The 13887-nt window shown below is 40.4% G+C and overlaps 1 protein-coding gene across 1 annotated transcript in view; it reads right to left on the bottom strand.

Moving 5' to 3' along the window:
- The window catches only part of dchs2 (dachsous cadherin-related 2), a 31331-nt gene that overhangs the window by 15093 nt on the left and 2351 nt on the right, over positions 1-13887 (bottom strand). Inside the window, exons 2-9 of the mRNA XM_071503766.1 lie at positions 10146-10337; positions 9774-10005; positions 7909-8145; positions 4199-5227; positions 3910-4097; positions 3373-3472; positions 3109-3281; positions 1451-2294 (exon numbers count right to left, since the gene is read on the bottom strand). Coding sequence (XP_071359867.1) covers positions 1451-2294; positions 3109-3281; positions 3373-3472; positions 3910-4097; positions 4199-5227; positions 7909-8145; positions 9774-10005; positions 10146-10337 — 2995 coding nt within the window. The remainder of the gene's footprint in view (positions 1-1450; positions 2295-3108; positions 3282-3372; positions 3473-3909; positions 4098-4198; positions 5228-7908; positions 8146-9773; positions 10006-10145; positions 10338-13887) is intronic.

Below are 13887 nucleotides of genomic sequence, written 5' to 3'. Positions count from 1 at the left end.
GATGGACTTTGAAAAAGATGAGCAAAAGGGCGAATGGTTTAGTCACAAATAATAACTTCCTCATGATAAAAGAGAAAAATGAGCTTAAACCCTTGATCAATTAGAAATATTTGTATAGCAGGAAAATTATTTAACTAAAAATGACCAAAATGAAAAAGTATGAATATCTGTTGACCAATCAGAACGCAGCTTTAAATCGACCAGTAAGATCGCTTCTTATAAGCAACCAATCAGAACGCAGCTTCAAATCGATCAATCAGAACGCAGCTTCAAATCGACCAATCAGAACGCAGCTTCAAATCGACCAATCAGAACGCAGCTTCAAATTGACCAATCAGAACGCAGCTTTAAATCGACCAATGAGAACGCTTCTTATAAGCGACCAATCAAAACAGAGCTTTAAATCAACCAATCAGATCGCTTCTTTAAATCGCCCAATCAGAACGCAGCTTTAAATCGACCAATCAGATCGCTTCTTTAAATCGACCAATCAGATCGCTTCTTATAAGCGACCAATCAGAACGCTTCTTATAAACAACCAATCAGAACGCTTCTTATAAGCGACCAATCAGATCGCAGCTTAAAATCGACCAATAAGATTGCAGCTTTAAATCGACCAATCAGAACGCTTCTTATAAGCGACCAATCAGATCACAGCTTAAAATCGACCAATAAGATTGCAGCTTTAAATCGACCAATCAGAACGCTTCTTATAAGCGACCAATCAGATCGCTGATGCAATCTGATTGGTCGATTTAAAGCTGTGTCAGCTCTGGGTCGCTTCTTATAAGCGACCAATCAGATCGCTGATGCTTTTAAGAAGCATTCTGATTGGTTGTTTATAAGAAGCGTTCTGATTGGTCGATTTTAAGCTGCGATCTGATTGGTCGCTTATAAGAAGCGTTCTGATTGGTCGATTTAAAGCTGCGATCTGATTGGTCGCTTATAAGAAGCGATCTGATTGGTCGATTTAAAGCTGCGTTCTGATTGGTCGCTTTTAAGAAGCATTCTGATTGGTCGATTTAAATCTGCAATCTGATTGGTTGCTTATAAGAAGCGTTCTGATTGGTCGATTTTAAGCTGCGATCTGATTGGTCGATTTAAAGCTCTGTTCTGATTGGTCGCTTATAAGAAGCGTTCTGATTGGTCGATTTAAAGCTGCGTTCTGATTGGTCGATTTAAAGACTCAAATTAACATCCATTTTTATTTGATTTTTTTAAAGGACATCATGTAAATAAACCTTATTAATAAGGATCCCTTCAAGCTGTTTTTGTTTCTAGGAATTGAACCCACAATATGTACTGATCAGGACGTTTAACAGTTGAAAAGTAAACTTAATTATCCAGAGAAATAAACACCAAAACAGACAGCAGTAAGCTAATATCAGCCCAGACTATTTATCAGTCTGGCTCCACTAAAAATAGTCCATCACAGTTATAAAGATCTCACCTGTTTTCTCCTCCAGTGTGAAAAATCCATTTTTGTTTCCAGCGATTATGACAAAGGAGACAAGTCCATTTTCACCTTTATCTCCATCTATGGCCACAAAATGATGCAGCAGACTCCCCACCTGAGCGTCCTCCATCACCTGAACTGTATCTACTGATATAAACACTGGCCGGTTGTCGTTCACATCCAGCAGAAAGACCTGCGCCGTCACTGACGTCTGTTTACGCTCGTCCTTCCTCTTCGCCTGGTCGGTGGCTGTTACAGTGAAGGCGAAGCTGGGGGTCGTCTCGCGGTCTAATGGTGCTGCTACAGTCAGTCTCCCTGTGTGAGGGTTGATCTGAAAGGGGAAGCGTGGTGATGACCCACTGAGTTCAGGGTCAAAGGTCAGAGTGTAGCGGAGGGCGCTGTTAGGAAGGGTTCCATCAGCGTCTCTGGCATGAAAAGCAAACGCCAGCGATCCGATTGTAGCGTCCTCCCTCAGGCCGAACGTCACCAGTTTGTCAGGGAACCAGGGGGTGTGGTCATTTACATCCTCTACTATCACACTGACCAGCACAGATACGTTCGCTCCAGGAGCGAGTCCGGCATCCTCAGCTCGAACCATGAGGAAGTACTGCATGGCAGACTCATAGTCCAGCGGCTGGTTGATGTAGATGTCACCAGAGGAGCCGTCAATGCCAAAGTGAACGCTCCCGTCACCCTCAGAGATGGAATAGTGGAATTTGCCTTTATCTGAAACACTGGCAGAGCCAATGACAGTCGCTGGCTCTGTGTCCTCTCTGACTGTAAAGCGCCTCACAATTTGGTGGCCAGAGCGGCCATACAGGGCGTCTAACCCATGAACCTGCAGATGAAATGAAAAAACATTACATACATATATTAAAATGCAATTGTTTATTTATTTGCACACTATCACAATCATAAAAGTGACAAATTACAACAGGTCAAAACACTAGGAAGAACTAAAAAGATGAGGAGGCAGAGACAAAAAATGTGTATCATATGGCTCTCTCTGAAAAATCTCTCCCTTTTGGACGTGCACACTGAACACTGTCACCCCATCGACAGTGATATAGTCATGAAAAAATAATATATGTCTCCCCCTGGTGCCAGATTTAGTCTACTAAATGTGTTTTTTTCTTATGCAAAATAACAACACTGTGCTTATTTTTTTCTCTCTATGCCTTTGCAGAAACGTGTATTTTATACAGTACATCAGACATAGGCTACAGTTCATTAGTGTTTTTATGTAAATAGTGGATCATTATGGAGATTATGAGAGTTAGATTATCAGATGTTTATCATTGGCAGTTGTGAAGTTGTGTACAGGTATGCTGAGATAATTGTGAAAAACAGAAGGCGTATGGTTTTTAGAATAATGATGCAGAAAATAAACAAATTTTGTCGATGGAAGACAATGAGAATGGGTTAGTGGTTAAAAATCTCTTCTGTAAATTATTTTGTTGGCAATTCCATATATTGTTTTCTTCCCTATGCTGCACCGCAGTAACTAAAAGGGTGAATCCAATAATCCACTGTCATTCAACAAATCAAGAATCAAGTTTGAAGCTGAGTTTGTATCAGATATAGCATGTAGCAGGAATTCCACCTCAAATGAAGACCATAAATCACAGTATGAAGGGGAGGACAGACTGTACCTGCACATGAATGACTGCCGTGTCCTCCTGAGGTGTGGCTCCACTGTCCTTGGCAGTTACTTTAAGAGTGTAGTACGGTTCAGCTTCCTGGCTGAAAAGCTCTGTTGTTCGGATTTCTCCACTTTTACTGTCAATCTCAAAGTGTCCAAGATCATCATCTTCATCAAAATCAGCTGAAAAGAGAAGTATTCAGGGACTCAGTAAATGTGAATACTGTCAGATACAGGTCTGTAAAAATAAAAAAACATAACCCTCTTGCCTCACCTGTGACCAATGAGAAGGTAACTGTTCCATTTTCTCCTGCATCCAGATCTTTGGCAAACATGTTGGTCATCAAGGCTCCTGTTGGTAGACCAGCCCAAATCTGCAGTAGAGAGAAGAATATGTAGAGTGCGTCAATAAGATTTGGCCTCAGTCACAAAATCATCACACAACAACCCCACTGCGCACTTAAAGATTCATATCGATCTTTATATAAAGCCAGTGCTGGTGTATTTTCTAGTTGTTCTATGTCATATCATTATTGCCACTGGTTCAGATGAGAAATGAGCCATCGGAAACGCACAGAAATGATCTCATCTAATGAAAATATTACTGTGTGATTGTGCATACACATCTGTCATGTGGTCATTTATAATTCTGTTATGAGACAGAAGAAGTTGAAGTACAGCAGCTGAAAGGTGCCTGAATGTGATCACATTTTCAGGAGTGTCGATGCTGGTAAACGGGATATTGACGTATCCTGACACATCAACAGGGTGTCACGAAAGTGCCAGATGCCCCAGAAGGATTCATTCTTACCTGCACATTCAGCTCTTTGCTGGCAGGCAGGTGTGTAAACTGTGGAGCGTTGTCATTGACGTCAGTGACCAGGATCTGAACGGTGGCAGTGGCGTTGAGACGAGGGCGACCCTGATCTGTAACCATCACCTTCAGACTGTGCTGGCTGTGCTGCTCCCGGTCCAACGCCACCCAGTTGATAATTTCCCCTGGATGGGTGCAGAGGAGACAGAGTAAGGTGAGGATGAACAACTGCACAGTAAAGCACCAGATGACACTGAGATGATATTATTAATGTGAATATTTTTACCTGTTTTTGCGTTAATGCGGAAGAATTTCCCATCTGAGAGCAGGATGTAGGACAACTGGGCGTTCTTCCCAGAGTCCTTATCCATAGCTTTGACTGTACCCACCAGGCCTTGAGGCGAGGACCCCTCTGACACAGTGAAGTAGTAGACCTCACTGCTGAACACTGGAGCGTTGTCATTGATGTCCAGCACCAGCACAATCACTGTGGCTGCAACTGTGGTGTTTGCCAGCGAGGCCTCCCTGGCCGTGGCCAACACTCGAAAACGATACATGGATTCTGTCTCGTAGTCCAGGTTTTGGGAAAGATACAACCATCCCGTCTTTGGGTGAACCCGAAACGGAGCAGGAGGGAACCCGGGTTCTGCCTCCAACGAGTAGGTGAGGCCTGAGTTTGACACGTGCGCTCCCCGGGTCCGGTGCGCCCTCACCTGGATGACCCTCGAATCTTTACGGTATCCCTCGCCTATCTCCACCTGGTAGACTAAAGTCTCGAAGGCCAAGCTGTCTTCAGCAGTGGTGCGGTCCACATTGACTGTGAGAGTCAGTGTGGAGCTCAGGGAAAGTTCTCCTTCATCTTTAGCCACGATTTCCAGGCTGTACCTCTGCTGATGATCCAACTGTAAACTCTGATTTAATGTCACTGTGCCAAGGGTGGGGTCAATGACAAACGTGCCATTTCTACTACTTTTCAAGTGATAGTGCACCCTCCCGTTGGCACCACTGTCATAGTCATGCGCATGAGCGATGAACAACACAGTTCCTGGGAGGGTGTTTTGGGACACAGTGATGGTGTCACTGAGTTTGGGGAAGACAGGAGCGTTGTCATTAACATCGGCGATAGTGATGTTGACTTGAGTGGTGCTGTATACAGGAGAAGTGTCAGTGTAGGACTGAAGAACCAGCAGGGCGTACGGCTGCGACTCGTGGTCCAAAGGTTTGACGTTGCTGATCAGGCCGGACATCGGGTGAACTGAGAACAAACCCTGAGGGTCTCCAGAGGAGATTCGGTAGGATACAGATTCCCCAGAGTCTGTGAAGACAGTAAGTCTTTATTGAGAGGTGAATGACAAAACAAACATGACAAAAGGTTGGTTCACCTGAATTACAAACTACATTAAATTCCTTCACTTAACTTTAGTTGTGGTGCTCACAGCAATAAAAAATGACTAATTAACATCAGCATCTCATCCAAGAAGCAGTTACTGTTCTAACTTTCACACAACATACAGCGTGCAGTACGTGTCTACTACTTATTAATCTTTATAGTATGCTGATTCAGCACAATCAACATACTTTCAAGATTTACGCTAAAAGGAAGTTGTACAATACATGCACCATTGGATGATCAATTAAACTTCACAAAGAGACAAAGAGAAAAATTTGGAAAGTTGGGACAAATGTGTCCATAAATAGCACAATGAAAACACCTAGAGTTTCATCTTCTACTCTGGATAATCCACAGAACTGTCAACAGTTTTCACTGAGATATTTCTTTCATAGAAAGTAGCTCTGATGAAACAGTTTGAACAGATGCTGTTTCTGAGAGAGATTATACATTTTTTTTAGATATATCCAAAAATAATTAGATGCCAATTCATCTCTATTGAATTAGGGAAGAGGCAAAAATCTCATAGACAGTCAAACAGCAGATAAAACCAAAGCTACCTGCATGGCCAGATACCACAAGATGTTAGTGAGAATTTATTTTTTCATCATTTTGGAAAAGCAACAACTTTAACATACTGTACAAAACATGAAGTAGATTGTAGTTTTCATTGAGTACAGTGAAAGTTAAGATTGAGAGAAGGACGACTAAACAAAAACACAGACTTTTATCATAGTTGAAAGTAAATGCAGTAACAGGAGAGATTATGTGAGAGTATTCTGCTGATTTTCACATGAGTAGATTATAGTACATATACTTATTGCTGTATTTGAGTGTTTGTGCAGCAACACAGGGTGTGAAGGTGAAGAAAAAAGTGACACAAACTCAGCAAAATCAGCCAGAGGAGTTACACTCAACATGAATAGTAGTCAATATAGTAACAGGCACATTTCTGCTAATGTCTTCCTCTGTAAGTACAGTTAAATCCACATAATACCTCTGTTTTTGCTGTTTCTGGTGTATGTTTTGGTATAAATTTATGATTATATGGTGGAGAAACATAGTGCATATTAACATGAATACGCAACTCACACACTCAGTAAGCAACATTAAGTAATTACATTACAAAGGCCAACAGATCGTGTTAATCCCTTCAAAGTGTTTGTGGCTCCTCAACAGTGACAACAAACCACTGAAACAAGCAGAGAGCTTAACGGTGGCCGACCCCTGTCAAACAGGCCCAATTCTGTTGTTTCCGCTTTAAGCTGAGGCGTTAATCTGCTAATAGACTAGACAACCTTAAATGACTGTCTAGCATAGTAGAGTGGTTTAGCTGCTGAAGGGACTGAGTGGGGTTAGCGCCACATAACAAGTGGACTATGAAGGGATAATCCTGGAAAACCTGGGAGCTGGGGAACCCTCCACACAGAGAGGAGTTTATGTTCGATCAAATATTAAACTAATATTTGCCCTTTGAATATTTAAAATGTTGCCCACTTTTACCTATAACTGCATTAAATAAAGGCACACCAATTTAAATACTAATACAACAACAGATATCCCCATAATAACAATTACAAAAAAACATTTATGAAAGGATCATCTTTGACCTCTAAGAACACTTATACAATATGTTGTACAATTGTCTCTGACCGTTTATCATCTGTCATCTACTCATGAGGCTAAGGAGGATTAAAGATTAAACTCAGCCTTCCTCTTTTCCTCTTCATGTCTGCAAGGAGCTTTGAGCAATGACAATGATCGCTCAATTGTTTTTGTCACAATCATCTGTCAGGACAAATCCTACTTAAATGCGGCTTTCCTGCAACCTCTAGTGTCGGAGAAATTTGCTCTTTAAATCGATTGGTTCACTTAATTTCTATCATTTTGTTCAAAATAAACTGAGTAAATGAGATGTTTTTACACCCACTTAGCTGAAACTAAGACAGGAATTTCTTCCATTTCTTCTAACTGTGAGAGGAAACCGGAGTGCACAGATTTAAAGTGACACTTCTTTTAACTGGGTCACTGAGCAACAGATTCTTTGCTGTTTTTTCCTCCTCTCATAAAACAACAGCTTTTCCCCTCATAAAACAACAAGCCAATTTCATTTTAAACGAGAATATGAAAAGAATCTTTCTCTCACAACCCTGGTGCTTTAACTCAGTTGGGTACGAGCCGACAGAGCATAGTTCAGATACAAGTGCTCTTTTTTGGTTTAATACATGTGGACCTCGATGTGTGGAACTGACTCAGATCGTTTAGTGTAAGGTAACATGATGTTGCAATTATTTAGCATTGTGCAAAATTTTATTCTATTTTTTAAAGGATTTACAACCATGTGTGTGAAAATGTGTCTATGTCTGAAATCACTTCCTATTTACTGTATAGTGCACTACATTTACCCTCCACCATTTAAGTTGTAAAATGTCCTAATTCTAAGGATGTAATTTAATTTATGTTCTATTTAGTGTCGTGTCTTTTTAGGCTCTATAACTCTAGGAGTTGCCTGAGTATCACTAAGACGCTGTCTTTTATACGAATCGATCACCTGATATGTACAATTAAGTAAATAACCGGCCGGAAATGGCCGGAAACACACTCACCCGCTGGGTTTATGGCCTCCACCGTCCCCACAGAGGTCCCGGGCGGTGCATCCTCAGGCACAGTAAAGGTGTAGCGTGACCTCTGGAACACAGCTGGAGCCTGAGCACTGCGTAAGACATTGATGGTGACCTCTGCGGGTCTGACTGAGGTCAGGCCCTCCCCATCCTGCGCTGTTATCGACAGCTTCACGCTGGCTGCGCCCAGGTGGGTCAGAGTGGAGGACAGGAGGAGCATCCCTACAGCGACGAGTTTTTGGTCATTAAGCTTTAACAGTCAAGTCACACAATCAATCAAAATTAGTTTGCTTTTGGTTTCATTTCAATAACACAGTATATTAACTCATTTCCTGCATTTCATAAACAAAACTATTAATCTAATTATTGAGAAAATTTTTGCCAGAATAATTTATAATGAAAATTGTTGCAGCTGTAACTGAGATTAAAAATTCCATTTAAAGCAATGCCTGGCAAAAACAGCGTCATGAAAACAATGTCACGAACATAAACTACAGACCAACACAGGCAAAGAAAAACTGCACAAAAAGAGCACAAATAAGTGAAGATGTAGATACAACTATTTGAGTTTTCAATAACCACGAAAATAAATTTAAACCAAAAGTCACCAAAAGTGTCATTTTTGATCTTTACAACTATTCTCCAAGCTGACTTGATTTAAAATGTGTAACAGAGTACATCAACGAGAAGAAGAACCACATTTACATCAGTCAACATTTTGTTCACTGCATCAGTAGACAGACGACTGCGTGACGACTGATGACTCGAGGATGTGATTCATTTTTGTCACCTTAATTTACCTTGCAGTCTCACAGCAGAGCGATATTGTGGAGGCTCCTCCCGGGAGCTCAGAGAATCAAACCTGCTGCTGATCGTGTATCTTGTCACGTGCAAGTAACCAGCTTATAATCATTACCTTATTCTGTTTAGTTAAAATGTGGCTGAGTTTAAATCTTATCTTACACTCTGCCACATGGGGAGCTAAAGCTCTGGGCTTTCTGCACCCCTCCTGCTGAGCAGTGACACCGCCAATCATATCAAGGGGACTTACACCAAGTAAGCAGTTGTTTATCCCTGAACATTGGGCATGCAAGTCACACAAGTTACTTAAAGACGAGAGAGTGGATCTTTGTGACAAGTCACTGAAGCTTGAGACATCATCCAAACACAGTTTAAAAATAGAGATACAACATCAAAATGCTTCTGCTGTGTTACTTTCGGTTATTATGGTGTTTCAGTGTTTGCAGTTAATTTGATTGTGACAGACCGACCGGCTGGCTGGTGAATGTAATAACTATAGTACAAAGAGTATATGGCTTATGTATGGTGGCCCTGAAGGTCAAAACACAGCAAGATTTGACAAAACAACATTACAAAATTTGAAAACACAAACACAAAGATTGGCCCGGCTAGAGCCAAACCTTGATTTTCTAGGATCTCTGAAATGACTTCTTCTTTCCAATCTCTGACGATTTTGTGTTTTCGGTTTTACTAATCGTTTCTGAAATGTTGCTTTTCAGAAATGCTCCTTTTGTTGTTGTTTTTTCTAAATTTGTTAAGTAGTATTAGTCTGAACTGTCTTTTCTGTTTTGTCAAGCTCAAGGAAATAACCTGGCCCACAAATAACTTTAGAATCTATTACACTTAATCTGAAGCCACTACAAATTTATTCTTTGTAAGCACTGAGTAAATGTCTGCATAAATTCTTTCAACCTTAACAATGCATTTCCTTATTTGAAAGAGCAGCATGTATTCGTGCTTTTGTTTTGGACAATTTCTTTTCACTCTTTAACTGACATTCTTCTACATGGAAAAACATGTGTGTACCTAAGTTTCTTATGCCTGCCTACCTGTTTGTTTGTCCAGTGCAAACAAACTGGACATGTCACCGGGGAGGATATCGTAGGTGACCTGTCCAAACCTGCCAGAATCTCGGTCAGTGGCGATAACGTTGAGGATTTCTGTGCCGGGCTGCGCGTGGCTGCTGATGCTCATGGTGTACTCGTCAGGGTTGAACACTGGAGCGTTATCGTTCAAGTCCTCTATCTCAATGTGCACGTAGGTTTGAGCGCTCAGGCCTCCCTGAAAATGGAAAAGTGAGATAAAAGTTCATTAGGAACCTGATCCTCTTATGATTGCTGTGCAGGAAGTCATCAATCATGAAATGAAAGGCAGTGTCTACAGTTTGCCAAAACTAATTATTCAGAGATGAATCCTCTCACTGGATCTTCAGCTTTGACCAGAATGTCGTGAACTGTCTGTCCCGCATCTCGATCGATATCCTGAGAGACACACAGCTCTCCGGTCTGTGGGTGGATCTGGAAGAGGGGGTGTTTGTCCTGCTTGTCAAAGCCATCGGACAAAGAGTAGAGCACTGTGCCAAAGTCTGGGCTGTCTGCATCTGTGGCCACAACCTACAAAGAAAAACAAAAAAACTGTTAAAGATCCTGAGCAACTAAAACGCTGTCATGACTATCTGAGAGGCCATATTGAAAAAATAAAGAAGGTGTGCTCCATGGACAAGAAAATCGTGTCTGGAATCTGCTAATATATTTCACAGATGCATAAAATGATTAACATCATCAAATAAGAGTGGAAAAAGCCAGCCAGCCTTCAGACTGCCTGCTGCTGCCAAAAAAAGAGAAAAAAGCAGAGAATAAATCTGTATATAAATATAAAAATTAAAGCTGTAGAGGCAGGATGATGGCAGGATTAACCTAGACTAAAAATAGAGGTGCTAACTGCTTCTGCTTGTAACTGCAGCCAAGACAAAAATAACTAATGTTTAACTTCCTATTAAAAACAAAGTAAATTGGCACAAAGCCTTTAAAAAGCTCTGCAGTGGCTCATAGTGGAAATATTTCCTACTGACCTCATATTGATGACCAATGAACTGCAACTGATGTTTACTTCCCTTCTTGATTAATCTAACAATTACTTTCTTCATTCATTGATTTTTATTTATTTATCTATTTGGTCAGAAAACACTGAGTAAAGCTCATCGCAATTTCTCAGAGCCCAATGTGATGTCTTTGAATCATTTTGTGTGACCAACAAAACAATCCGAAGATATTCAGCTTTGTATCACATGAGACTTGGAAAACAAGAAAACAGTCATATTTGAGAAGCTGGGGCAAGTGAAGTTTGGACAGTTTTAACTCGATAAATAATTTTCAATAATTAGTCAATTCCCAGAAATAGTTGTCAGGAGATTTTCCCTAGGGTCTCTATATATCAGTATGTATTTAGGTATTCTGTGTCTGATGAACTTATGTTGACAATTTATTCATTGATTATCTATGATGAAAATCATTTGGTATTTTTGCAGTTTTTGTAGATGCTTTATTAACAGTATTGCAACGCTGTTGTAACGGTGTCATCAGTCAATGTTTAGATTTAGCCTCTGTTGTAACTGAATCATTATATTAGTCTTGTTCTGCCTGTAAAGGTCAACATAATAAAAGCATAAAAAATCCCCATGATCAAAGGGTGAATGAGCGTCACTGCGGTAGAAAACAAGAGACAGCCATACTGCTGAGTAAAGACACGCCTCAGATCCGACAGAGCTCCTTTCATGTCTCCGTGTGCCCGTGACAAGAGACACACTTTACAGATAGACCGCTCACTTTCCAGTCATAAAGATGATATCACCTCAGGCTGTATGAACTCTGATCAGAGGAAGCTGTAGAGACACAGGTCAAGGTCTGATTCAGACGCATACTAACCCAGCACGCCTTCAGCCAACATTATATCAGTGAATTCTTATGTATGGTTACTTGATCCATACAATATCAAACACATATTTCAACATTTAGCTGAGCATCCTAATCATGGTCTATGTCTTATTAATGATGGTTTTCATATCAATCTGAAGCTGCTGCAGTGGAGGAGGTTATTTTATGGTTGGATTTCACCTTTTATATGTGGCTGCACTCTTCCTGGAGGTGTCCTGCTTTTTTCACACCTCATTGTGTTTGTATTGTCTTTGTGTTTCTTTGTCTTCTCTGTTGCCTTTTGGGAATTGAAATAAAGTACATATTTCTAAAATGATCTTCATTGTTAGAGGGTTTATCATCATTTGTAGTTGAGTCAGTTTCACAGGTAACAAACAAACTGTGACTTTTCACTGAGTGGGGACTGAATGAGTGAACCACAAACCAAAGATGTACAGTTGCAGTGGCTAGATTTCTCAAGTTGCTTTTACTGTTTGAGTCATTTATTGGATGGAATGCAAAAAAATTTACTGGTCTCTACTTCTCAAACCTGAGAGTTTGCTGCTTTTCCTTTTTTGATCTAACTGTACATTTAATATCTTTTAGTTTTGGACTGTTGAGGAACAACACAAGCAAAACGTTGCCTTTTGCTCAAGGAAGTTATGATGGCCATTGGTCTTTATGTTTTTTTGACTAACCTATTAATCTGAATAATAATGACTGGATACATGGATAATAAACAGATTAATTCATGATAATGAAAGCAGCCCTAGTAGCTTTCACTTTTCATTTCTCTCTTTGCTGTTTCTGAGAAATCATCACTATTAAAGACCTCTTGAGGATTCACTGTTGTCCATTGTTTGCATATTAAAGGTGTATATGGAGCAACAGACCGATTCAACCAAACAGCAGTGTAACAGAAAATGTTTAATTTCTTCATAAAGGCTCCTATAAAACGTAAAAAGTTCAGCCTGGTGCTGGATCACTATACAGCGAGGAGACATCCCTGCAAAACAAATTTTACAATTCATGTTTGTACATGAATTCAGAATTGACAGAAAACGCACTGGCAAACAGAGCTTCTTTTGTAATGGGTTATTAGCTTGTGCCAGGCAGCAGGACTGTGGTACCAGGCATCACATCTGTCATATCAGAACCACAGCGCTGAACTGGAAAGGGTGTGTGTGTTGCGGGTGTTTAGGAGGAACACTGATGGCTTTGTGAATACACACTGAAGGCTACTTTTGTCCTATGAGACGTACGAAAAGAGACAGCAAGACAGAGCACGAGATGTCGCATGTCCACACTGGAGACTTGTTAAACTGCTCTGGTTTGCAGCTTCTTTTATAAAACCAAGCCAGTTAATATGCTGCGTCACTGAGAGGAGCATCAAATCCAGAGTAAAGCTGTCCACTGGACTGTGCTGTGAAGCAGTGCAGAGGTTCTCCACCTATTTGACACATGACCCATTATAATGAGGCAATTTCTGCCTGTGTCCTTGTCAAACATTTCATAACATGCAGTCGTGATTTTCAGTTCTCACATTAAAAACTAAACCATCCAACATTTCACAAGAAAAGATTACAGGCTAAAGTGTTGAGTATCTGTGATGACTTCAATTATTCATCATTTGTTAGTGTTGTAGAATAATAATAATGATAATAATAATAATAATAATAATAATAATAATTTTGTAAAGCAGAACTCTGTTTTTCCTCACCATATCCTGTCAATCATCTTCTAACTCATCAGATTTGTCTTATGACCCCTGGTCGTGACCCCCAGGTTCATTTGGACTTAATAAATAGTTTCAGCTCCAGTGTTGAGATGTCTCTGAGATTTCTGCTTTGACCCCAGAACATTAGAGGCACGTGAAATTTTGTTTAAGGTGTGCACAGCATAGAGAAATGCATTTCTCACTGGCAACATTTCTTTACGGGAACTTTGTCAGTGTTAATCTGGATAATTAACAGTTTCCATTTGAACTACTTCAGAAATAGTGTTTACACCAGGTTCTGTGGGTTAACCAGAGAAAAAGCAGCACAGTGTGTCTGCAAAGACCCACGCACTGCTGCCACACAATTAAAATGTAATTTTACAGCGCAGTGGTTAAAGAGGTTGACTATGCTCTGTAAATGAAAAGACCCTGTTTGAAGTGAAAAGGTATAAAATGCACCCAAAAATGATTTTAAAATGTATTGGGTGTGGAAGCAGAAATCTCTCTATGTTTTTGTATTTTGTGTGCACTGAT

The sequence above is a fragment of the Trachinotus anak genome, unplaced genomic scaffold (genome assembly GCF_046630095.1).
Source record: "Trachinotus anak isolate AG129_WGS33_773 ecotype Australia unplaced genomic scaffold, CSIRO_AGI_Tana_v1 ptg000019l, whole genome shotgun sequence".
Taxonomy (NCBI): Eukaryota; Metazoa; Chordata; class Actinopteri; order Carangiformes; family Carangidae; genus Trachinotus; species Trachinotus anak.
Note: the sequence above shows the minus strand (reverse complement) of the source record. Positions and strands in the feature narration are given on the sequence as shown.